A 23,969-nucleotide genomic window follows, 5' to 3' on the forward strand; every position below is an offset into this window, starting at 1 on the left:
TTCATCCCGGTTTCCAGTTTTTCCAGTCGAACCTCCCGTTCTTGTCTGGTCCGGTTTCAAAACAATGATCCACAAGCAATTCCTACCAACTAGACATTAGTAGCACCTTGCACGTTAGACGCCAGTTGCATGATTCATACCATAATATTAATGGACGGCTTAAAAGTTAAAACTATACAATTTTCCCAAACACTAATGTAATTTTTGTTGTTGTTGTAGTTGTAGGTTTAGTGATAGACTTTAATGATCAGGACTGTAGTCTATGTTGAGCCACTTCTGCTTCTACTAATTTAGTTCTACTAAATTTAGGAAGAAAGGGAAAGATGCTTCAAGCAAACACGCACACACAGCACGTCTATTTAAATGATTCACATTTGCTTGATGCGTCTATATGAAATGGTAAACACAATTTAGGAAGAGCATAATAAACCAATATTTTAAATTCTGTTAACTTGTCAGCAAATAACATCAATAAAAGACTAAAAAACCAAAAATAACATTTTTAGTAGTAGTAGTAAAAAAGGTCATGTCATGTAAAGTGACAGACTTCAGATAAAATCAATGAAGGAAAAAATAAATACATGTGGCCAACCTTGTTTAATTTATTGAGGATCTATAGTTGACCCCCAAAATTTAGCATCATGGCTTTGTTGTTGTAACTTGTCAACAAATAAATTTTATTTACATAATTGTTGAAGACTATACACCAGAAAAAATGTGCTGTGAACGATTCAAAAAAATTCTTGTTACAAACTGTTGCTATCAACAATTTCTCTGACAAACAAATAGCAAAGCTCAACCTTAATATTTACCTGCTTGTTTTCTGACTGATTGAAGATGGAAATACAGTTTTAGCTTTGCATGATCTCTCACAAATCTTCAACATACAAATTTTGACAGCAATCTTATCCAAGTGGCAACCTAAAACTTCTCATCCGACAGCACTAGAATCTTATAGATGAACAGGAGTTTTTCAGATCCACTCTTAAATAAGTTGTCCAGTACCTTTTCATCAAGTTGCTCACTTTAAAGACTCTGAACCAGAAAGAGACGATAGCTGCTTACTTTTGTCCAATTATCAAGTTACAGATTGGAGGAAAATCTTAAGAAACCTATAACAATGCTGTATATTTCCACCACAAATCACCCGTTAAGAAAGACCCAAATAAACTATCAAATGTTGCACTATATTCAGGATGAAGAAAGTAGAATGCACTACATCAGGGAGAACTTATGCTTCGCCAGGGTCATCTATCATCTCATTTCTGTTCCCTCCCAGCAATGGCTTCATGTTGGCCTTCTCAACTGTAGAGACTTCATTTTCATCACCTTCATTAAACTTGTCCACACTTTTCAGGAATATCCCTGTAAAAGTAATACAATTTTCATTAAACTCCATATTATTTAGTTTTCATCAACAATCAGATAGGTTTTCATTGACTTTCTTTTATCCAGTCATCACATCCTTGGGCTTGAAAGATGTATGATGGAACATTATCAAAGATTAACTATGTTGCTCAAAATAGATAACTTGCTGATGAATGAAGAAACAGTACAACTCTCTCTTTTCTTTGTACAAAATAAATGAATTGTACAATTTACCATGCCATGATTTTTTTTTTTTTTACTGAATTAGTGACAGTATTTAGTCCAAAAGTGGTACATCTTTCCAAAGCTGTGTTAACAGCCAGTAAATAGATTTATGTTTCTTTTGACAGTCATCAGGAGCAAAGGAAACTGCTGTGGAGTACAAAATATTGAGCAAACATGAGTAAGCAGTGAAATTTAGTTCAACTTTATTTGAGAAAGATGAAACCTGAACAAAGTTTACAAATACTGGAAAGGTTGAGAAGAGATAAGACAGTGAAACATTATATAAGTTAAAAATAGTAGTAAGATAAAAAAAAAAGAAAAAAAAAGAAAGAAATGCAAGCAGAATCTACGAATAAGGCTTGATGGCCTAGAGATTTAATAGAAGTAATGGCCCTAGATAGAGCAGAATGAGAGTTTAACAATAATTTAGCACCCTACAAAGTTAAGGTAAGGCTTCTTCTACTAGAATTATCCAGAAGTTGCTCAAAACACACTTGACACAATACACCTTTATCTTGCTTATTGGGGTCTTAACAGATTACACTTGAGAAGTCAAGTTAGAACTGGCATATCTGGTAAGCGTGGCTTGGATAAATACTGAAAAACAATTTGTGGCATCTTAAGAATGAATGCTCATGCTAATAGCTTCAGATTCTACCTTTTTTCTTTAATAACTTCAAAATCAGTAACTTCACATTACTGTGAAAGCTTCTTGAAGTATATGAAGCCAATCATGATTCTGGAAAACAAAGTGATTTACTATAAAAAGATAAGAAAAGTTTGGCTCCAAATATGTTTGGAGCCTTAGGCTTCTACCCCTAATGGGAAGATGACATGTGTCCCTGTCAACTCACTTAACCACACTTAACCCAACCAAATGAGTCATGTACATTGCACATGATAAGGCCACATGTTATCTTCCTATTGGGGGTTGAAGCCTAAGGCTTCAAACATGTTTGGAGCCAAACCTTTCCAAAAAAATAAATCTTATCTGTGCTGAACAGATACAGCAGTCTTGAGAGTAGCCACTTCAGGCAGAAAACACTAATATTTAAGACTATCTATCTATCTCCATCTACCCCACCAGGACCCTACTTTGACCCGGACCAAAACAGGGTAACTGCCTTTACACGTATTTACATATATATACAACTAATGCATGTTATATTGAATTTAAAATTTCTTTCTTTAAATTTTTAAACTTAAGTTCACTATAAAAAAACAAAATATTGGAGGCTTCAATTGAAGCCAAAGGTAGAAACACTTATATCATCACCTCTGCACAAGCTGTTTTAACTGATTCTCTGTCACTCACCTATAAGCCATATTCCAGCAGCAATAAACAGAATGGATGTCAGAATAAGTGCTGTTTCCCTCCAATTGTTAACATAATCCTGTGTATGACATTTATTAGAGCCAAGATGATGCCATCAAAAAATATTTGAAGATGGGAAAGGCTAAGGACGCAAGGCAGGAAAGGAAATCAAACTAGAAGCCTTTACCACCCCAAGCTGAAGAAAGGAATTGCAAGGACATTATCAAACAGTGAAAATAATGATTTTACTATTAAAAAAAAGAAAAGAAAAGTTGTATACAGTGCACAAGGCTCAATGTTTTTGCAAGGTTTGAGAGGTGGTTGATAGGCTGCCTTACCTCTAGAGACAAAATGATTTTAATTAAAAAAAAAAACTTTCAGCATATAAACAAAAAGCATCCAAATGTGGAGTTGTTATCATGTTATGAAGAGATTCCTAAAAATTAGGGCATATTACAGTTTTCCCCCTCAAGTATAAGGTAGTTGCAATGTCCGCACTTTAGTTTAAAACATTACAATGTCCCCGATCTCTCCACTCCTCCAAAATTGGGACATTACAGAATGTCATAAGCAAAATTTCTTAAGCACCCAGAGAGTAACTTTTATGTTTATGAAAAAGGTCCAGATTTCATATGAATTATCAACCTAATGCTCACTAATACCACATCAAAAACTACTTTTGCCAAAAAAAAAAAACTTAATTAGGAAGCCACAAAGGACCAAAAAAGTAGCAAGATTATTTGTCCAAAGTGGAAGATGCTACACCTTTCAGCACAAAATAAATCATAAAACAATGAATAGTATTTAATTATTTATTGGAACAATTTATGCATGTTGAGGAGACAACCTTATATCAATGACATTATTCTCCCCTTCCTCTAAGATGTGAATCAAGAGAGTTTTGAAGACGCACCTGAAGGACCCCAACAAGAGGTGAGGAAGGCACATCACCAAAGATGTGGATTGAAACAGTTGACATAGCCATAGCTAATGGCCTCATACTTGGTTTGACACAATGGAGACACACATAATTAACAGGAGCCTGCAAAAGCAAAGAGTTGCAGTGAAGGAAATGTGAAAATCAAATTTCAAAATATTATTTCAGAATAAAAGCATTCTAAAAATTACTGTCAACTTGCACTATATATATTTATTTATTTAATTAAAAAAATCAGCCATTAAGTAAAGAACAACTGCAAGACCAGCTAATATGACAATCAAATTTTTAAACAAATTCACAAAATTATAAATTTACCTGTGTGGCAAACACTAGTAGCTCACCCACTGAGAAAAGAGGTATAAAACCATACAAGCTTCTAAAACAGAAGGCACTGAAGCAAAAAATTGCACCTAGAAATGTAACTCCAGAAAGAAGCTGTTACAGGAATGAGGAAGTTAGAATATAATATATAGTACACAAGTTATTGTCAGAAAACTCAGATATTAAAAATGCAAAATGAAAATTTTACATTTACAAAAAACGGCAGATGACAATCTCCATCAGTGCATGTACACAAATACAGAAGACACAAAAATAATTTTCTGTATAAAACTTGGCCATTTTCAGGATTATATTATAAATAAGATATTAGATATCACAATAAAAATTTGCAGAAACAAGTTAATTTAAAATAAAGCAATAAAAAATAGTATGAGCTTTCAACAAATAACTATTGAAAATCAATTCAAAGTTTCAAACTAATTATGTTGTACATAAACAAAACCAGAAATAAAATAAAAAGATTAGGAAATGCCTAGTAAGAAACCTACAACATTTACTTGCTCAGTAATAAAGTGAATGTCTGTGTTTTCATGTGCGTACATGTGACCATAGGATATGAAAGAAAATTAAGATCCTAAATACCCGTCAAAATCAAAATATACAAACATGCCCAGGCAAATGGTATTTAAGAAAACAAAAATGAAAAGCATAACCCCCCCACCCCTCCCAAAAAAAATAAAAAATAAAACTTATGCAAGCTCAAAAGCAACTAACAGTGAGATTTGGGGCGGAAATTGTAAAGCTTTTTCAAACTTTTGCAATTATTGCAATGAACAACATGGCTAAAGTGAATTATCCGCAAATCCATTAAATGAAAAGTTCAAGCATTTATGCAAGTATGCAACATCAACAAACATTATATTTGTCCAAGTGTACTTATGTAAAGGTTGAATAATGTCTTATTACTCACAATTGTAGAACAAACTTAAAATTACATTGTAATCAGCAGCTGGGATATCTAAGAATGCATGAATATGTATTTCAAGAGCCATTCACCTGCATATTCCTTAGATGCGACATAACTCACCTTAAAAGCATTAGAGATTGAGGAACCCATATAATCCAGGATGAGGCCTCCAGATAACGTCCCAAAAATTCCACAAACGATAGTGATCCCTCCAAACAACAAATCTGCATCACTCTGCCAAGAGTCTCAATTAAACACAAGGTAGCTATTGTCACTAAAGGTCAAAATTAACCGGGAAAAAAAAATTCCCAGATGAAAGGATAATAAATGGAAGTTAATAAAATAGTTATACCATATGATAAATGTTATAACCAGCCTTTGGTCCCCAGTATGAGTATGCTCCGATGACAAAGTTGTATGCTATGTAACCTGCCAACCAAATGGAAAGGAAAATAATAACAACATAAACAAATATTTAATATATAAGATAAGTAACCTGATAGCCACCACTCTATTAGAAACTCCAAATAAAACTAACAAAGATCACGATCACAAATATGAGCTCATTTTGAGTTGATACTTTTCTAAGTTTGTATCCAAATGAAGAAACTGCAATCTTATGCAGAAAATGAGAAAGTACCTAAAACATTCACAACATAAACTTTATCCAGCAAAAGCACTTTCATGTCTTCTGAAAATCTAGAAAACCGATTCATAATTCCGAATGCACCCTCTGACCTGAAATACAAAGATGAGGAAACAATTAGATAGAGGAGGATGGTAAGGAGATGAGATGTGTATACTCTTTCTATTTGCAACAAATTTTTATGAGGTGTCAAAAGACATCAAATGGGTTACCAGACATACAAATGGAACTTGAAAAAACTCTTATCCCTTGAGATGGATAACTAGGCATAGCAATGGACAAAACAAATAAGAAACCTGCATTGCCATGAACCACCTTAATGGTACAGGCCCGACTGAAACTTAAAACAATTAAGCTCAATCATAGTCGTCAAAATGGGGATCCATCACCAGATTGGTACAATGAATATTAAAGAAGTGACTCCAGCATCCTTTCTTCTTCTTTTCTTTTTTTTTTTCTTTTTTTTTTCCCCCTCTGTTAGGTACTCCAGCATTCTCACTCTGTAAATACAATATGTGACGTAAAAATAGAAAATGATAAATTACCAGTTATCCCAAAAGTTTAAGCTGTTAAAGAAGAATGATTTTAATCATTTAATCATTATTCTAACACTTCTTATGTGTAGGCCCAAACTCCCCCATAATAAATGAGGCCCAAGAACAAAGCCTTAATCCCAAAATTTTGGATCAGCTTTGAATCCTGAACAAACTAACCCAGGTCAGCATATAATCTTTTCCGCCATTCTATTCTATTCGAAGTCATACTTTCCTAATCACTCTCCTTTGCTCCTCACCAATCAAGGGCCCAACATATGGGATTTTTTTATATATATAAAAAAATTGGGAGATAGGGTTCAAACTCAGGAACATCTACTCTAATACCATGATAAATTACCACTTTTTCCAAAAGTTTAACTTGAGGAGAAAATGTGAATTTAATCATTATTCTCATAGAAGCGTTATGTTATTTGTTTCTTTTCCTAGAGACACAAACAGGTCAATTATCTTTCTTATACTTATAGCTGAAGTTGTGTCTTTCAACATGCATTGTCAACCATACTCACCCAAAAAAAATCTAAGTTTGAGGTGCTTTGACGATGAGTCTTCAGTGAGGACAAAATGCATACTTGGTACTTAGTTTTTTGTAGCGGTGTCTTTCTTAAAAAAATTAAAAAAATAATAATTATAATAATATTTTTAAAAACTTTTCTTGTTTTGGAACTCTCCCTCTGCTTTTTATAACATTAGTAGTATTTAGTTCCTTTCCCTTCACTATCTATATACTTCTAAAAGGAGGCATAATCCAATTTTCCTCATGTTAGCAAATGCCAGTACATATACAGCCATATGTAAGCATAAAAGAGGCATGGAGAAGCACAGATGCAAGAACCACTTACTCAGAACCTTTATCAGAGGCTTGAGCCATGATACCTTCAACATGAACCGCATCACGAACATTTATATCTGAGACCTCTGAATCTACAGTTGGGAACTAATTAGCACTCAGTGAAGAAACTTTATATCTAAGAAAACCATAATGAATGGTTCTATCATTAAAAAAAAAAAAATTGAAACATGTAAAGAACCAAGAAGCACAGAAATATGTTGCAAAGATAAACACTTCCAATGTGATGCAACCAGCTAGATATGATTTTTCAAATTAATATTTCTTTAAGTCTGGTCAGTTTATTGTTTAGTCCTTTATGTTATCGTTTGTGTAGAATTTAAGTCAGTCAATAAGTCCTAATTTGAGTCAATAGTCTTTTATGGCTTTTTGATTGCATGCTCATGGAACTAGGGGAGAGAATTTATTATGCAAGCTGTCATTAGAAAATGTAGTGCTATTTATATGTCAAGTATGGGCTAATGTAAGCCATCTTTTACCAATTAATATATATATATATTTTAGAGAATCATTCTCTACAGCCCTATTTTGGGTTTGTTTCTTCATCTACTCTTTCTATTCTCCTGTTTTTCATTGATCTAAATTTGTTCTAGCAACCATTGGTTACTGTGGACTGCATCATTTGGAATCAGAGCTATTGGGATTAAGTATGATTTTTGTGAATATGGCGGGTTGTGGACATGGCAGACAGCCTACAGGTCATCCAGTTGATCCCTGTTCAGGATGACACAAGATGGGAGATGAACATAAAGCTTGAAATACCAGAATTCAATGGTAGTTTTAAAGCTAAGGAAGTCTTTCCTGTGGATTTACTTTATTCATCTACTGTTGTGAGGTCGATGGAGGGATCAGCTCAAGGAAAGTTGAGTTGACCTATTTTAACAGCTTTCCACTTCTTTGGCATATTGTCTTCCAAACATATTTGAAGACATGAGAAAAATACTCTAAAGAAGACATTATTGTGGATTGGAATTCTCTGCCAATCTATGACAAGTACCCTGATGAATATTATGAATTTTGCAAACAAGTTGAGGATGATGATGATGAGACTTCTTTTGTTCAAATATAAAAAGTTGTTGATTTTACAAAAGAGAATTATTCAAAGGTAAGATTCATTGTTGTAGCCATAGAGCAATTGGGTGTCAAGACATTATCACTAGAAGAGCAAAATCCACATGTTGATTTTCTTGGGGTTGACAAATATATATTTCCTGATGATAAATTAGATATTGATTTTGGTCCATCAATGGAGATTAAGGGTCCTTGTCCAAAAAAGATAAGTGAAGCTTGAAGCTTGTGTGCCATGTGAATCAAAAGGGAAAAGAAATCTAGGACCAATGGATGAATATGTAATTTCTTAGCATTGGTCTCATGTGCTACACTATGCAAAAAAGAAAAAACAAATTACAAATAACAATTTGTTCAACAAGGTTTATCGTGAGCGAGAAAAGATTGACAAGTAGCATGTCGGTTCCACTATTATCGCTGAGGAAAAAAAAAGATGGAAAGGAATGATTGGACATCCAATAGATCGAGGGAAGGATCTGAACTTGAACTCGAGATCAAGTTTTCTGAAACCAAGGGAGACTGATGCAGCCAGCTAGATATGATTTTTCAAAGCTGTCTTTAATATTTCTTGGAGTCTAGTCAATAAGTCCTAATTTGGGTCAGTAAATAAGTATTAATTTGAGTTAATAGTCTTTTATGACTTTTTGATTGCATGATCTTGGATCTAGGGAGAGTAATTATTATGCAAGCTGTCACTAGAGAATGTAGTGCTATTTATATGTCAAGTATGGGCTAATGTAAGGCATCTTTTACCAATTAAAATATCTATTTTAGAGAATCATTCTCTATGGCCCTATTTTGGGTTTGTTTCTTCATCTACTCTTTCTATTCTCCTACTTTTCTTTGCTCTAAATCAGTTCTAGCAGCCATTGGTTACTGTGGACTGCATCACAATGATGTCCACAAAATCAAGATTTGTTAATATCAATAGACAGGAAAGGAGTGTGAGTATGTGTATGTGCACAAGAGAGAGAATATGACACTAGATCTTATAGGCCCTTTTTTTATAAGTACTAGAACTTATATATGCCCTTACACAGAGCAGACTAGCAAAAGAATTCAAGTGGATCCAGCGAAATCTAGTTGGCATGACACTTTACTGAGTGTATTAGTTATATAATATCACCACCAGAAACTTGCCCGCAGTTACATCCTAGGCACACAAATACTGCATTACAATAAATTGGCATCAAAAACTGCTTTCAAATCCGTTCTGTAAAACGTATGCTTCCTAAACACACACACACACACACACAAAATTTACAACGGTTTACCCATTTCACAATTTAATCCCTGAATTTTTGAATTTTTCACTAAGCTACGCTTAAGTTTGTACTAAAATGAAATAATTAGGGTTCCATCCAAATTTACTGATTTTTCACACGTTTATGTGTACAATTTTCTGAGTGTAGCTTGAGAAAAATACCCCATCTAAATCAACCCTTATTTGAAAAATTACAAAATACCCTTTGTGGTTAACCTATTTTGTATGTTAGTCCTTCAAATTTCGAAGTTATTACTAAAATACCTTGTAGATTGGACTAAACTGAACTCGTTAATTTTCTCTACATATCTTCCTTCTCTGACCTGAAATCTCACCCCTCCTTATGTTCATCATGTTCTCTCCCACCTCACCGAAGAGCCATCAAGGAGTGGGTAATGGGTTTGGGTTTCAAGGTTTGGGTGACCGACCATTAATTTATTAAAAATCGGGCAGCAGCTTGAGGATTTTGCAATCTAAGGCAACTCTTGTGGAATTGGGTTCACAGATCAAATGGATCATCAGTTTGGTGACTGCAACAACAGCTGAATGGATCAGTTTTAGACATAATTGGTTGAAGGGCAGGATTTATAGTAGTGGGTTAGGGTTGATTTTGGTGTTCCATGGTGTAGGCTATGGGCGTCGGGTTCTAAAAGGGCACCAGTGGGTTTTGAGCAGCTATGAGGTCTTGAAGAGTGGTGAGAATTCAGGAGACCATACGCCAGCAGTAGACAGCAATGGAAGATGGCAATGGGGTTGGTCATAAGGAATTAAATATTTGCTCAAGTGATAAATATGTCCACGTTGTAAATTTTATTAAGGTTAAATTGCATATTTAGTCCACAACCCTTAACCTTTGTTTCATAATCATCCCTATACTTCAAAATGTTTTAAAAAGGTCCACATAGTCAACTAAAAACTGATGGATAGAAAATGCAGGCATACTAAATGGGATTCATGAAACCAGTGTCACTTTGACAATGTGGAGCCTATGGCATGGCATGAATTTCATTTGCCAAGTCGGAATTTTCCGTCCATTAGATGATGATAAAGACCAGTTTGAAAGTATAAGGTCTAATTTCTAAACTAAAACATTTTAAAGTATAAGGACAATTTTGAAATGAAGTTCAAAGGTTGATGACCAAATATGCAATAGCGTTTTCACTTTAGTGCAAACTAGAGGGTGGTTTAGTGCCAACTTCAAAAATTGATATCCAGCTGCAGGCCTTATTTTCCTTAAAAAGCACGTTGCGGGTCAAGTGTCAGGTTTAAGGAAATTCTAACAGAAAAAACCATCCTGACCACATCTTTAATTCATATTTATCTCTTCTTTTTCATTTCTTTTTTTGGCTAAGGTAAGCTTGTTGTAAACTGAGAATCTAACCTTATCTCTTATTATTATTCCTATCTTTCTTTTTCTCATTTTTAATAGATTACCCCCCCTCTCAGACTCTCATCTCCCCTCAATCTTCATTCAAGTCGTGAGTCCATGACTTTTCTCTTAATCCATGGTGTGAGTTTTGCAACTCAACTCTCACCCTCCTCATATACTGGTAAATCTGTGTCTTTTCTCTTATTAAACTACGTTTTTCTCTCAGCTATTATCTGTAACTCTATAATTTGTGGTGGTTTTGGGTTCTTATGACCTTGGGTTCCCCAAACATCACATGATGCAAGCTCTAATATGTGTCTTTTTTCTTCAACAAGAGCCTTGACTTTAGAGCTTCACAAGTCGGCATATTGTGGCTTTGGATTTTCCAGAAAAATAAGAAAATCAATTTTTTTTTAATTTAAAAAAAAAAAAATATGACTTGGTATTTGATTGTAATACTGAAATGTAATGGTTATTTTGATTTTGCTTTTTGATGAGATTGAAATTAGATCTGTGTAAATATAAAATTTATAATTTTAGATTTTTTTTTTCTCAAGAAATTAGATCTTTTTTTTTAGATGGTTATTTTACAACAATAATAACAACCAAGCCTTAGTCCCAAATTTTTGGGTCAACTATGGATTCTCAATAGATTAGTCAGAATATGCCACATAGATTATTATCCGCCACTCTATTATATCCAAAATCATATTCTTTGTTACTTTCTTAATTGACAAGTCCTTTTTTACTACTAATAATGTTATTTTTTTTTTCTTCTTCTACCTTTTGTTCTCTCAACTTAAATCATCTCACTCTTTCTAACTAGTGCATAAATCACTCTCCTCTGAATATGACCAAACTATCTTAAGCAACTCCCCCTCATATTTTTGTTAGTGGGGACAACCTCATCTTTTGCTTTTTGCTTTTTGATGAGATCGAAATAAAATCTTGTAAATCTTAGATTTATAAATTAAATGTATTTTTTACTTAGAAAAATGGGAAGTTGACCTAATAACTAACTTTAGTTTGGTAGAAGCAAAAATATTGAGTCTTTGAGAGGCCCGGCTACCTCAAATTAGTCAGAAATATTGTTCCCGGTTAATTATTTCCTGTTTTGGATTGATATGGGTGGATTTCGCAGTTTTTTTATTGAATCGAAGTTGTTTCAATTGGTGGTTGAGGAAGGTTTTTTTTTTTTTTTTTTGAGGTGAGTTTTAAGTTCCAATCAATTCCTGGTTCTTAGGTCTGTGTGTGCACAGAGCCACGCCAGAGCCAACAAAAGCGATGCTTTTAAAGGTCTTAAAATATATATATATATATATTTTCTTCTCTCTATTTCTTTGTGTGGACTAGGTTCTTGGGTTTTTGGGGTGGCTCACTTAAGGGTCAAGGGTAGAAAGTAATAACTATTTTAGTGATAATGTTGAGGACATACCAATTTAATTATGAATGTAATTTGTCATGTCAATTGTCATGTACATCTATGAATCTTGCCCAAAAAGATTATTAATGAAAGCTCGAAAATGTGTTGAAAACACAAGAGCTGTCTAGACTCCCAAATTAAAGTTACGGCTCGATAGATTTTACACTAATTAATACAAAATGTGGAATAATGTAAAAACGAGCGGATAAACAAACAAGCTACTCTAATTCATAATGAAAGTAACACATCAATAAAATGAAATGTAAAAGAGTAGAGAAGAAGGATGCAAACACAAGATAACACATTAATGTGTTATCAAAGAGGAAACCGAAGAACTCGGAGAAAAACCTCTCCGCCTCCCTCTAAGTGGTAATCGATCCACTAGACAATCAGTTGGAATATATGGGTTAACAAGAGACCCTCCAAGCCTAATCTACCCGATGCACCTAAACTTTTAAAACTCCTACTTCAACAAGGCTTCTCGGAATCGTGTTTTGTCTAGTTCTTCGGATCCCGCAACAAGTTCCATGTTGCATTTGCCATTCTTGGTTTCTTCCAATGCTTCCCAGCAGCACCAAAACCTTACTTGACACTTTGAAAAGGTGTGGTAAGTGTTTGGGCTATCAGCCTTGCAATGGTATGGAAATTGAGAGGTAGGAGTTGAGGAAAATCCACAATAAATTGTGCAGAGAAATGTGGGTATAACAATCTCTAACTCTCAAGGTTTGTGGCTACGGTTTTCTCTCAGAAGCACTCCTTAACATTTGTGGGTAATGTGGGTATATATAGTGTAGACATAGAAAGTGTGTATCAAATAGTACAGTATGACAGAATAGACTGTTTCGTGGGTGTCTCGTGGGAAGGCCTTACTTGCGAGATACTTGTGAAATACAGCTGTCTCCATCCTGTCCTGATTCTTTGCATTTCAGCATGTGTAGATCATATGCATCACTTCGCGGGATTCTTAGTCGCAAGATACCCGTGAGAGATCTTCTGTCTTCAATTGCTTTAGTCTTCACACTCTCTCTTTCTCTAATACACAACTCTTACAATTAAATCCCGCAATAAATATAGGGTACAAAAGATTGAATAAAATTATAATAAAATTTGACATGGAATAAAAGCCAGCAAAACACATAATTGCAAATTACAACTTTACAATTAAGACTTTAGAGAAAGCTTGCCAAAATTATTATAATTACAATTTAACTATACACGTATTTCAACCATTTCTTTTTGGTCATGCCAAAGCACTAGTAAAGGGGGCATCAAAGTATCCTGGGAAAAACTTTACCTTCCCAAGAGAGAAGAAGGATTGGAACAAATCAGCTATTCCATAACATATTTGGAATCTTTACACAAAAGCTGGCTCTCTTTGGGTAGCCTGGGTCCATTCCAACCTGCTGAAAGGCAGTTGTCTATGGACTGTTAAAGTCCCACAAGTGTTAACTTGGGTTGGAGAGCCATCCTAAAATTAAGGGATCTAGCTATGAGCTTCATTAAATTTGAAGTAGGGGATGGGAAGACCATATTCTTATCATCTTATGGCATGAAAATTGGCATCCTATTGGTACCCTTTCATTAGAATTTGGATATAGGGTGATTTATGATGCAGCAAGCAAGCCTGAAGCAAAAGTAGTCTGTTTTGAATCTTGTGAATCTCAAATATAAAGATGCAGCAAGGTGGACAATAATAATCTCTGGCTGCTACTCTTGTGCTGCCACCTATAATGAAATTAGAGTAAAAGAGTTGGAGGTGGATTGGAGGAAGTTTCTTTGGTTTCAGCTAGCTATTCCTAGACATACTTTCATAGGATGGTTGGCAACTAAAAACAAATTAACAACTAGAGACAGGCTAGCTAAATGGAGATATACTGGTGTTACTTTGTGTTGCAAACTCCCATAGAAAAACTAATCTTATTCGGGGTATAGAGGTGGACAGTGTTCTCTATGAGGATGAGGAAGAGGTGCAGTCTAAGGTGGTCCATTTTTATTAGAGTTTGTACATTGAGTCAGATACTTGCCGCCTTTCTATGGATGGATTAGAATTTGTTAGAATTGAGGAGGATGAGTGGCTTGAACTAGAGAGGGATTTTTCTAAGGAGGAAGGGGTAAAGGTTCTTCAAGAGATGAAGGGTGATAAAGCTGCAGGTCCTGATGGTTTCATTATGGCATTTTTTCAAAAATGCTGGAGTGTAGTGGAAATAGATGTCATGGCATTCTTTGATCATTTCCGTAGGAGCCCAAAGTTTGAACGGTTTCTGAATGCTTCTTTTCTATCTCTGATTCCCAAAAAAAATAATGCTTTGAATATCAAAGATTTTAGCCCTATCAGCTTAGTGGGCAATGTGTATAAGCTGTTGTATAAGGTTTTAGCTAACAGATTGAGGCGGGTGCTGGATAAACTTATTTCGGAGTCATAGAATTCTTTTATTGGTGGCAGACAGATTTTGGATTCAGTGCTTATTGCTAATGAATGTTTAGACTGTAGATTGAAATGTCATACTCCGGGGGTGGTGTGTAACTTAGACATTGAAAAAGCATATGATCATGTGAATTGGGATGCTTTGTTTTATTTGTTGGAGAGGACAGGCTTTAGGGATAGATGGAGGAGATGGCTTAAAACTTGTGTCTCTACTGTTCGCTTCTCAGTTCTGGTTAATGGATCTCCTACTAGTTTCTTTAGTAGCTCTAGAGGTCTTAGACAAGATGATCTTTTGTCTCCCCTTCTCTTTCTTTTGATCATGGAGGTTTTAAGTCGTATCCTGAAGAAAACAGAGGAAGGTGGTTTCATTCAGGGTTTTCATGTGGGTCCTATTAATTCTACTAGTATTCGTGTTTCTCACCTTTTATTTGCTGATGATGCAATTCTTTTTTGTGATGCCTCTAGAGAGCAAATTCTTTCTATTAGGCTTGTTTTGACTTGTTTTCAAGCTTTTACTGGTTTGAAGGTGAATGTGGGGAAAAGTCAAATTGTCTATATTGGGGAGGTGCGTAACATTCAGTTTTTGGCTAATATCCTTCAGTGTAGGGTGGGCAGTTTGCCTATGATTTACTTGGGTATGCCATTAGGAACTTTGTTCAAAACAACATCTATTTGAAATTTGATCCTTGAGAGGATGGAAAAGAAGCTTTCAGGCTGGAAGCGGCTTTATTTGTCAACGGGTGGTAGACTCACCTTGCTGAAGAGTACCCTTTCAAGCTTTCCACGTTTTGAAATTAGCTAAACTCCAACTGGTATTTCTGCTTACTATATATATTTTGTTAAAGATGGTTAGTATGTTACACGTATCAATCACCTTTGAATATTATGTATGTGTAGTAGTCTTTCGTTACAATTTTGTATAATAGAAATGTTTGTTTGTTTAATTACTTATGCAAATTTTTTTTTTGACTTCATTACTTATGTAATTAAATATTTGAAATAGATGCCAAACCATACAAAACTTGAATTAGATACCTTGATATCTTTGAGAATTTCTTATATTATTATTATTATTATTATACAAATACTAGTTAGACAAACTAAAATTGAGAATTTCATGATTAAAAATTTGAATATATTTTTTATTTATTTCAAATAAATTTATATTTATTTTATTACTAAATACTGTATTTTATATTTTCAAAATATAAAAATATTAAATATAAATTTGGTAAAATTTTATTAGGGAATAGTACTAGGCCAATATTTTCCATTTAAGGTCTGGACATAATTGGGCTAAACCCAGGACATTATACTCTCACTCATAGCCCAACCCAACTTTAAATTCAGCCCAATTAAATAAAACAAAAGAAAAGAAAGAAAATAGAAAATCAATCATCACATTCACCGCCCTTGAAATAGTAAATACTCTCATTCCCTGTTTGGATAGCGAGAAAACAGAGAGAAAAACACGAACCCAGAAGGTAAATATCTCAATTTGCGGTCTTGTTGGTATCTCTGTGCCCACAGCAAATCCTGAGGCCAACAAAAGATACAATTTTACACGAGGTAAATCTCTCTCCCTCTCTTAAAGTTTCTATTTTTATTTTTTAATGATTTCTTCTCTCTTTATGTGTTTTGTTTTAGTGAGAATCTTCATTGACTTTGAGACAAATTCGAAGTTTCACATTCTGAGTGTCACAAATTTTGCAACATTAACTTCGTATCTTTAGACCTCTTATCGTTTGAGACCTCTAAAACAAAACAGACCTCTAATTTGAGGTCTCGTTCGAGACCTCTAAAACTTGAGCCCAGTTTTAATTTCCATTCATTGGGTTTGGTTCTATGTATAGTCTTTAAACGCAGCATTATCAATACGTTTTGAATTTAAAAGTTTTGTTCTTTGTGCTTGAAGATTATCATCATTGTTTATGTTTTGTTATTTCTCTGGTAAGTAATGTATCAGGGTGTTTTGTAATCAAAATGTAAAGCTGTATGTATGACTCTGAATTTGTTGTTAATTTTTTTGAAATGGGTTTTTGATGTTGAGCTTATGTATTGGGTTAATTGTGTGATTGGTTTTTATTTTTGGGTCTGAGAGATTGTTTTTTAATTGTGTGATTGTTTTTTATATTATCTCAAAAAACTGCAAGGGTTTCTCATATTATAGCATCGAAATAAAAGACAACCTTTTCTATTGATATGTTCTGATCAATCTTTTGGGAAACACAGAGATATGTGTGTTATGTTAGCTACATTGGACTATTGGCAGTTCAAACATTGGAAAATTCATAGAAACTTGAACGCCAAAAATTGGAGAGAGTTACTTTGATGGAGGAAATCTGTTGGAGGCAGAAGTCTAGAGTCCTTTGTATTAGAGAAGGAGACAGGAATACCAGATTCTTTCATCGTATAGCTAACTCTCACAGAAGATTCAATTCCATTGATAGGCTTATGGTGGATGGAGAGTTGTCTTCCGATCCGGAGGCTATAGCAGGTTGTATTTCCCATTTTTATAGGCAGCTATATGCTGAAACTGTGACTCATAGACCTTTATTAGATGATGTGGAGTTTTCTTGTATCTCGGAGGAAGATGCACTTTGGCTAGATAGGCCGTTTGATGAGGATGAGGTGTTTGGGGTGATTAGTGATTTTAAAGGTGACAAGGCTCCTGGCCCGGATGGATTTTCTATGGCTTTCTTTCAGGCTTGCTGGTGTATCTTGAAGGCTGATATTATGGCAGTGTTTCAAAATTTTCATACTCAGGCTGTGTTTGAGAAGAGTCTTAATGCCTCTTTCCTTGCTCTTATTCCCAAAAAGGTGGATGCTGTGGAGATCAAGGATTTTCGGCCTATTAGCTTAGTTGGTGGCATTTATAAGATTATTTCGAAGGTGTTGGCCAATCGTCTTAGTAGGCAAAATATGGGAATGATTGGGGTGGTTGGTGCACGAAAAAGGTGACCAGTGCTTATGGTGTTAGTTTGTGGAGACATATTAGGAGTGGTTGGGTGAAGTTTTCTAAACTACTTCTATATGATGTGGGGGATGGTAGTAGAGTCTGTCACCCCACTATTAAAGACCACTCTTCAATTAAGCATAATAAGAACTTATCCAAAAAAAAAAACCATGATAAGAACTAGATTATAGTTTCTTGTCAAAATGAAATTGTATGAGCAGTGCTGACAACAAGAAGAAGAAAAAAAGTGATAACAATAAAAATAATGACAAAATATGCAATACCTTCAATTACAGGCGAAGCAATTTCAACAGATGTTGATGATGTTTTTGATTCAATAGGAGAAAATCCTGTGGGTACAAGCTCAATACCATTACCAAGTTAATATTAAACACACACACACACACACACATATATAGAGTGATGCATCCCAAAAGAAGTACCTTTTAGTTGCAAAGGTTTCATCACAAAACCAAAAACAGCAAATGGAAGCATAAAAATGGCCTCTACCCAAAATGCAAATCGCCAATTCAAATAGTCTCCAACCTAAAAATTAGCAAAATCAGAAGCCTTTAATGATCACACATATCCAGAGTCTAATAGAAAAAGATGCCACCAAGTGAACCAATACAAAAAATGTCATTAAAATAGATTAAAATTTAGGGGAGCCAAAGAGATAAGAACAGTATAGATTCTTGGACCTTTTTAATCTTGATTACTGAAACCAAAATCACATAAATCAGTCAAGGTTCTCTGATCTAATAAATCTGATAATCCGTTACTAACTGGCCAAATAGTAGAAAACTAACCCTATCATCTTAACAGGGATAGTCCGTCATAAAACCAAAACAGGGTCCAAACACCAATTTGGAGTTTTGTGGGAACCTTCAACAGAAGGGAGTACTAACATATACAGCTTGCAGGAAAGAACACAACAGTGCTTTCTCCTTTTGGTTCATTGGGAAAAAGGGAGACATAGGAAAGGTGAAGGCAGGAGGGCTAAGGCTCCAGATAAAGAGCAAACAGCAAGCCATTCAGTACTAATTAGAATAGGAAACTGACTTCAGCAGTGGTATTATAGGCCAACCAAATTTGCGGGTAATGAAGGAAAGGGCTATTCACAAAACAATTTTTGTCTTGAACACCATTAGTAATCACCTCGTCCAAAACTTATCAGTTGACATGGTGCAGCATTTAAAGAATATTATAAAAAATTGCAAATATATTTTTAAAAAAAATTTAATCAACATTGTGTAGCACACAAGGCAAATTTTTGTAAGCTAAATAAGGACAACCAAACCCACCTTCACAAACAAAGACAAAAGAAGCTGCAATTTTAACCAAAAAGAGAATCATAGATACAGAATCTGGAGGTTTAGCTACCCAAATATGTAACTTACCAATCCACCATAAACATAGCCTAGAGCAACTCCAGCTGGTATACACATGTAAAATGTTGCAAGCCATGCCGTTTTCTGGCACCATGACAAAGAATTATATAAAATAAATGCAAAATCAGCAGATAAATAAATAGAAAATTCAGAAAAATTCTAAAAGTTCAATAATAACTTAAAAATAGAAACTAAAAGATGAAGCAAAATCAAACAAACCTGAGCAGGAGGAGCATGATCATCTATAAATGGAGCAGCAAGACTTATGAAAGAAGCCTCTCCGACACCAACCAGCCTAGACAGACAACTCGCACATTAAAATTCACAATCTAGTACATGAAGGTGATAAAAGGCACTAAAAAAAGTGCAGTTCTTGAAAGCAACAGTTTTGTTAAACTTACATGCGACATATTGCGATGGACCAAAAATCAAAGGAACAACCACACCCAATTACAGCCAATGTCCAAACAGATAACCCAACTCCAATAAGCCTAAAGGGATTGTGGCTGCAAGTGCAATGATGTGTTATATATAAGAACTTGGATCCCAAGAAGGTAAATGACAAGACACTGATATTATTTTAGTGAGCAACGTATATACTACAGAAGGTGTTCACCTTTTTGACAAGGATGCAAATATTGGAGATGCCACAAGAAGTCCTACCATAAATGCAGAAGAAAGAACACCATCTTCAAAATTGCTCAAGTTGAATTCTCCCCTGCAAGAATAATGATACGATAAGCCAAAGAAGACCAAGATTTTAAGGAAACAAATTCTATAGCATATCATAGCATATAAAAATTTAAATAATAAAATAAAAAAAATAAAAAAAAATCTATAGCATATCAAGCTTCAACTACTAGTCGTGATATTGGAAGAGGATGATTGTAAATTTCAGCCAATAGATTAAGAATGGCTACATCTTCTCCTGAAATTTAGAATGTCACGGTGGTGTGGGTGTAGGGGAGGAATGATTGCAGTGTGTGTTCATGCATGAAGGCTACCAGCCTGTCCATGTACCCATCGGCGGTAAATCTTACTTTACTAGTTGTAAATAGACAAAGAATTGATATCTGGTATGTGTGCATTATGCACGTATATATAGCAAGCACAAATGCAACAAGAAGCATAAACACTACACCCCAAACACTCCTTTCATTTTTAATTTTTTTGATAAATAATAAATTTTATTAAAAAAGACTGCAATGAGCAAGGGCATGAAGTAGTCAAAGAATTACAAAAATTATGCACAAAAAGATAAAGACTCTAGAAACACAGGAATGGAATCACAATGAATATAGCCCCACACACGAGACCAATCAAATAAAGTGCTAGAAAAAGTTGCTAATAATTGGCTTCTGGTGCATTCCACATCTTCGGATGTACATTGAATTTTATTAAGACGCAACACTCGAGCATTTCACAGATGTGAGAATCTTATCAAGAAAAAGTAAGATTAATTAATACAATGTCTGGCGCCATTCAGATCAAATCAAATGGCAGCCATTTTAATTTCATATAAAAATGTATATACATAATACCAAACTTCTAGCTTAAATGGAAAATTAAAAAATATGCATATTGGATGAAGTAGTTATTGCTATTTATTACGATAACAAATCATTGGTTTAATTGAATAACTAAATAAAATAAATAGAACTTACTCGCAAGCGCGCCCACACACACACATAAAGTTCTATGAGAGACCTGAGAAAATTATCAATCTTGAAATGTGATAAAGATTGTATCATAGAATATGCCAATGCATGCGTACACACATGCAAATAAAGTTCTATGAGAGACTTGTCAGATAAAATATGCCACTATGTGTGCATACAATTACTTCCTCCATCCCCTACTGCTGGTTTTGTTTAGAAAATGCAAGGGAACATCATTTAATGCATTGTATTTTAAATTAAAATATATAAGTTTCCAAAACAACCAACTTTAATTTAAACTCAAATAAAGAGGAATATCTTCAAATAATGAAAAGGGTAATTTAAAAAAAAATAATAATAACATTATCTCCATTGACTTTTCAAAGAGGAGAGGACCATATTTTGGGAGATCCCAAAATGGAACAGAAGGCCAAACGAAACGGGATAGTGGGATAAATATTTAAATGCAAATATGCAATCAAGCTTATATGGAAGAAGAAGAAGACAAAATGGCTTGAATTCCTTTGAAATGTAATATTTTCAAGTCAAGAGCTATTAAAATGCTTTTCATATGGGAGTGGAAAAAACACTTTCAATGGCAAAGCATTCCAAAACATATGAGTACCATCATGAGAGGCTTTTTTCTCTTGGCGTGTTGAATGGGGAAAATTTTGACAGCAGATGATATCAAGGAAAGGGGATTAATTATCATGGATTAGTGTTATATGTGTAAGAGCCACAAGGAGTTAATGTCACATCTTTTCCTTCATTGTGATATTGCTCAGAATTTGTGTTCCTTAGTCTTTTCTTCCTTTGTATACTTCCCATGTATAAGGGTCACACAACTTTTTGTGTTTTTTTAATGAAATTATTACAATATAATGAAAATTTAGAACATAAAATTTGGTTGGCATTGCATTTATTTTTAGTATCCTTGTACCTTGTTTGTGTCTTTGGAACATAAGCACATATCTTCATGAGCATGGAAAGAGACAAACACATAGAGAGGGTGTGGTGGGGAGAGGTAGAGCACACATCATTCATGAGCTACATCACTATTTGTTGTTTCTTTTTTATGTGAAAAGAACACATGCATACAGTGGATCTTGAACCCGCCTTTAACCAAAGTTCATTGGCTTCATGACATAAACACTATCCTAGTCTTGGATGAAGATGAGTTCCAGCATATCATTTCAAGTTTTCATTTCCAGAAATTCATTCATAGCCATCTAGGAATTCAAAACCCTATAGCATCTTAATAATATTTTATAACATAATAAATTGCAAAAGCTACAAGAGTTATTAATGGTACTAGTAGTTGTCATATCTGAAGATAGTATGACATGGGTGCTGAATCTTTCTTCTTCTTCATTTTAACCCCTTGGCTGGACTGGGAATATGGGACTTTGAATTTATCTACATAGGATTCATGCAAGTCTAACTCTTAGCAAGCACGACATAATGTGTCTCATATTGACTACATAGTAGGTTAACCTTTTTTCCCCGATGAATTGTGTGTAAAATTTGTGGTTGATAATTACACAATCATACAAAATAATTCCAGTAGATCTTACTGAATCCCGCTACCCGAAGTGCAAGTTCCACCATCCGTGCAAGTCCCAAGACTACCATTTACACCATTGCTTGCTATTGCTCCTCGATCCACATAATTTATCATGTTAATTACACAGAAGATCGAGAGTAACCTGCAAACAGAAAATAAATCCTTTATCAATATATGCAGGAGCCAGTTTCCAAAAATCTTCATTTTATTTTTTCAAACAAAACTAAGCATAAAATCCCAATCAGCAAACATTGCAATCCAAGCTGAACTTTAATTCACACAAAATTCAGCTTTCCCTCCTTATGATTAAATGTTTGCATTACAGAAAAAAAAAAAAATATATATATATATATAGTATCATAAATTAATTCATTAATCAATCATTCACTCCATTTCCTAAAGAAATTAGGAATAAATACGTCAATGTTAACATGTTTTCTTAGGAACCAAACAGAGCTTATACTTTTCAAAAAGCAACCAGAAATTAGAAAACACTGACACGCAAACCCTAGAAATTTGAAGTAGTTGAAAACGAGAATATTTTTTGCAATACAGAATTGAAAATACAAGACGGTCTGAATTGTGTTGTACCTTTTGGGGGTGAACCATGAAGGAGAAGAAGTGGGAGCTGAGTCGTCGTCTTTTAAGGGTTTAGTGTCCATTTCTTCTTCGTCTTCGAGATTGGAACGGTTAGGCTGGAGTGAATCCATTTCTTAAGGGGGAAGTTGTTTTTGTTGTGATGGAGGATTGCTTTTTGTTATCTGATATCTGAGATATATATATATATATATATATAGTTTTATACTATTTTGTTTGTTATGTTGTTCCTTGGTCTAGTCTTTGTTAAGCAACGCAAGCGTCCTCCAGGGCCAGGCTGCAACTCCAAGACCAAAGTCCACGTTGCTCCCTCATGACTCTATCCCTCCAACCGATACACTCTCCCTTTCTCCCTAGACTGGTAGGCGCAACCAAGAATCTCCTCTCAAATGGTAAAATGGTATATTGCGAAGTCTAAAGAAATGAGGTTTCGGTAATTTCCTTTTATGACTAAAAATGAAAATTATTATGGGTTCTGGCTCAAAAACCAATTGGTATTCTTATAAATTTTTTTTTTTTTTTTTTTTTGTGTGGCGCAAACCAATTGGTAAATAGGGGATCTAAAGAATTAAAAATAAAATAATAACTTATGGTTTCGTGTAATTTTAATTTTGGTCTTGATATTTAAAATTTATTTATTTTAACCCATATATTATTGTTGTTGAATGTTTATATGCAATAGTGTGGGTTACATTTGATATTATTTTTAATATCATTATTCTAATTACTTTTTTTTTTCTGGATAATGGGATAATTAGGAGATTTGAACTATAAACGACTTCGTTAAAAATACCAAACTTTGTCAATTAAACTATAAAATCATTGTACATAAACATAATATCATATCATAGCTATAAAGGCCATTTTGCCCATTCCATTGATGGCATAGACATATCATATTTTAATACTTGAAATTTGGATTGTTTCTATTTTGGTATTTTCAATTTGGGAATTTCATTTTTGTTTACCAAGATTGGTTCATTTTCAAAATGATCATTGCGAGAGTCAACAAATCAATGTTATTTCATTTTTCTCTCTCTCTCTCTAACTTTATCTCCATAGTAGTCATTGACACGAATGAAATGACTATTTTGAACAAAATCAAAC

At 34.2% G+C, this 23,969-nt stretch overlaps 1 protein-coding gene across 2 annotated transcripts; it reads right to left on the reverse strand.

Annotated features, from left to right (window-relative positions):
* Positions 1 to 512: 512 nt before the first annotated feature.
* On the reverse strand, positions 513 to 23,294 carry LOC112020916 (probable sphingolipid transporter spinster homolog 2). 2 transcript variants are annotated; one of them, XM_065761300.1, is made up of 16 exons: positions 22,857 to 23,294; positions 22,276 to 22,407; positions 19,660 to 19,761; positions 19,445 to 19,549; positions 19,263 to 19,338; positions 19,053 to 19,127; positions 18,096 to 18,198; positions 17,937 to 18,002; positions 7,140 to 7,221; positions 5,738 to 5,835; positions 5,450 to 5,526; positions 5,218 to 5,331; positions 4,164 to 4,283; positions 3,822 to 3,950; positions 2,909 to 2,987; positions 513 to 1,365 (listed from the first exon to the last, which is right to left on the reverse strand). In XM_065761300.1, exons 1-16 carry the CDS (start codon positions 22,973 to 22,975, stop codon positions 1,232 to 1,234), a joined length of 1,611 nt encoding a protein of 536 aa, XP_065617372.1. In that variant the 5' UTR covers positions 22,976 to 23,294; the 3' UTR covers positions 513 to 1,231. The 2 variants fall into 2 exon arrangements, with proteins under 2 accessions (XP_065617372.1, XP_065617373.1); XM_065761301.1 differs by lacking the exons at positions 22,276 to 22,407; positions 22,857 to 23,294 and adding an exon at positions 20,708 to 20,854.
* Positions 23,295 to 23,969: the final 675 nt, after the last annotated feature.

Source organism: Quercus suber, unplaced genomic scaffold (assembly GCF_002906115.3).
Source record: "Quercus suber isolate HL8 unplaced genomic scaffold, Cork oak 2.0 scaffold_405, whole genome shotgun sequence".
Taxonomy (NCBI): Eukaryota; Viridiplantae; Streptophyta; class Magnoliopsida; order Fagales; family Fagaceae; genus Quercus; species Quercus suber.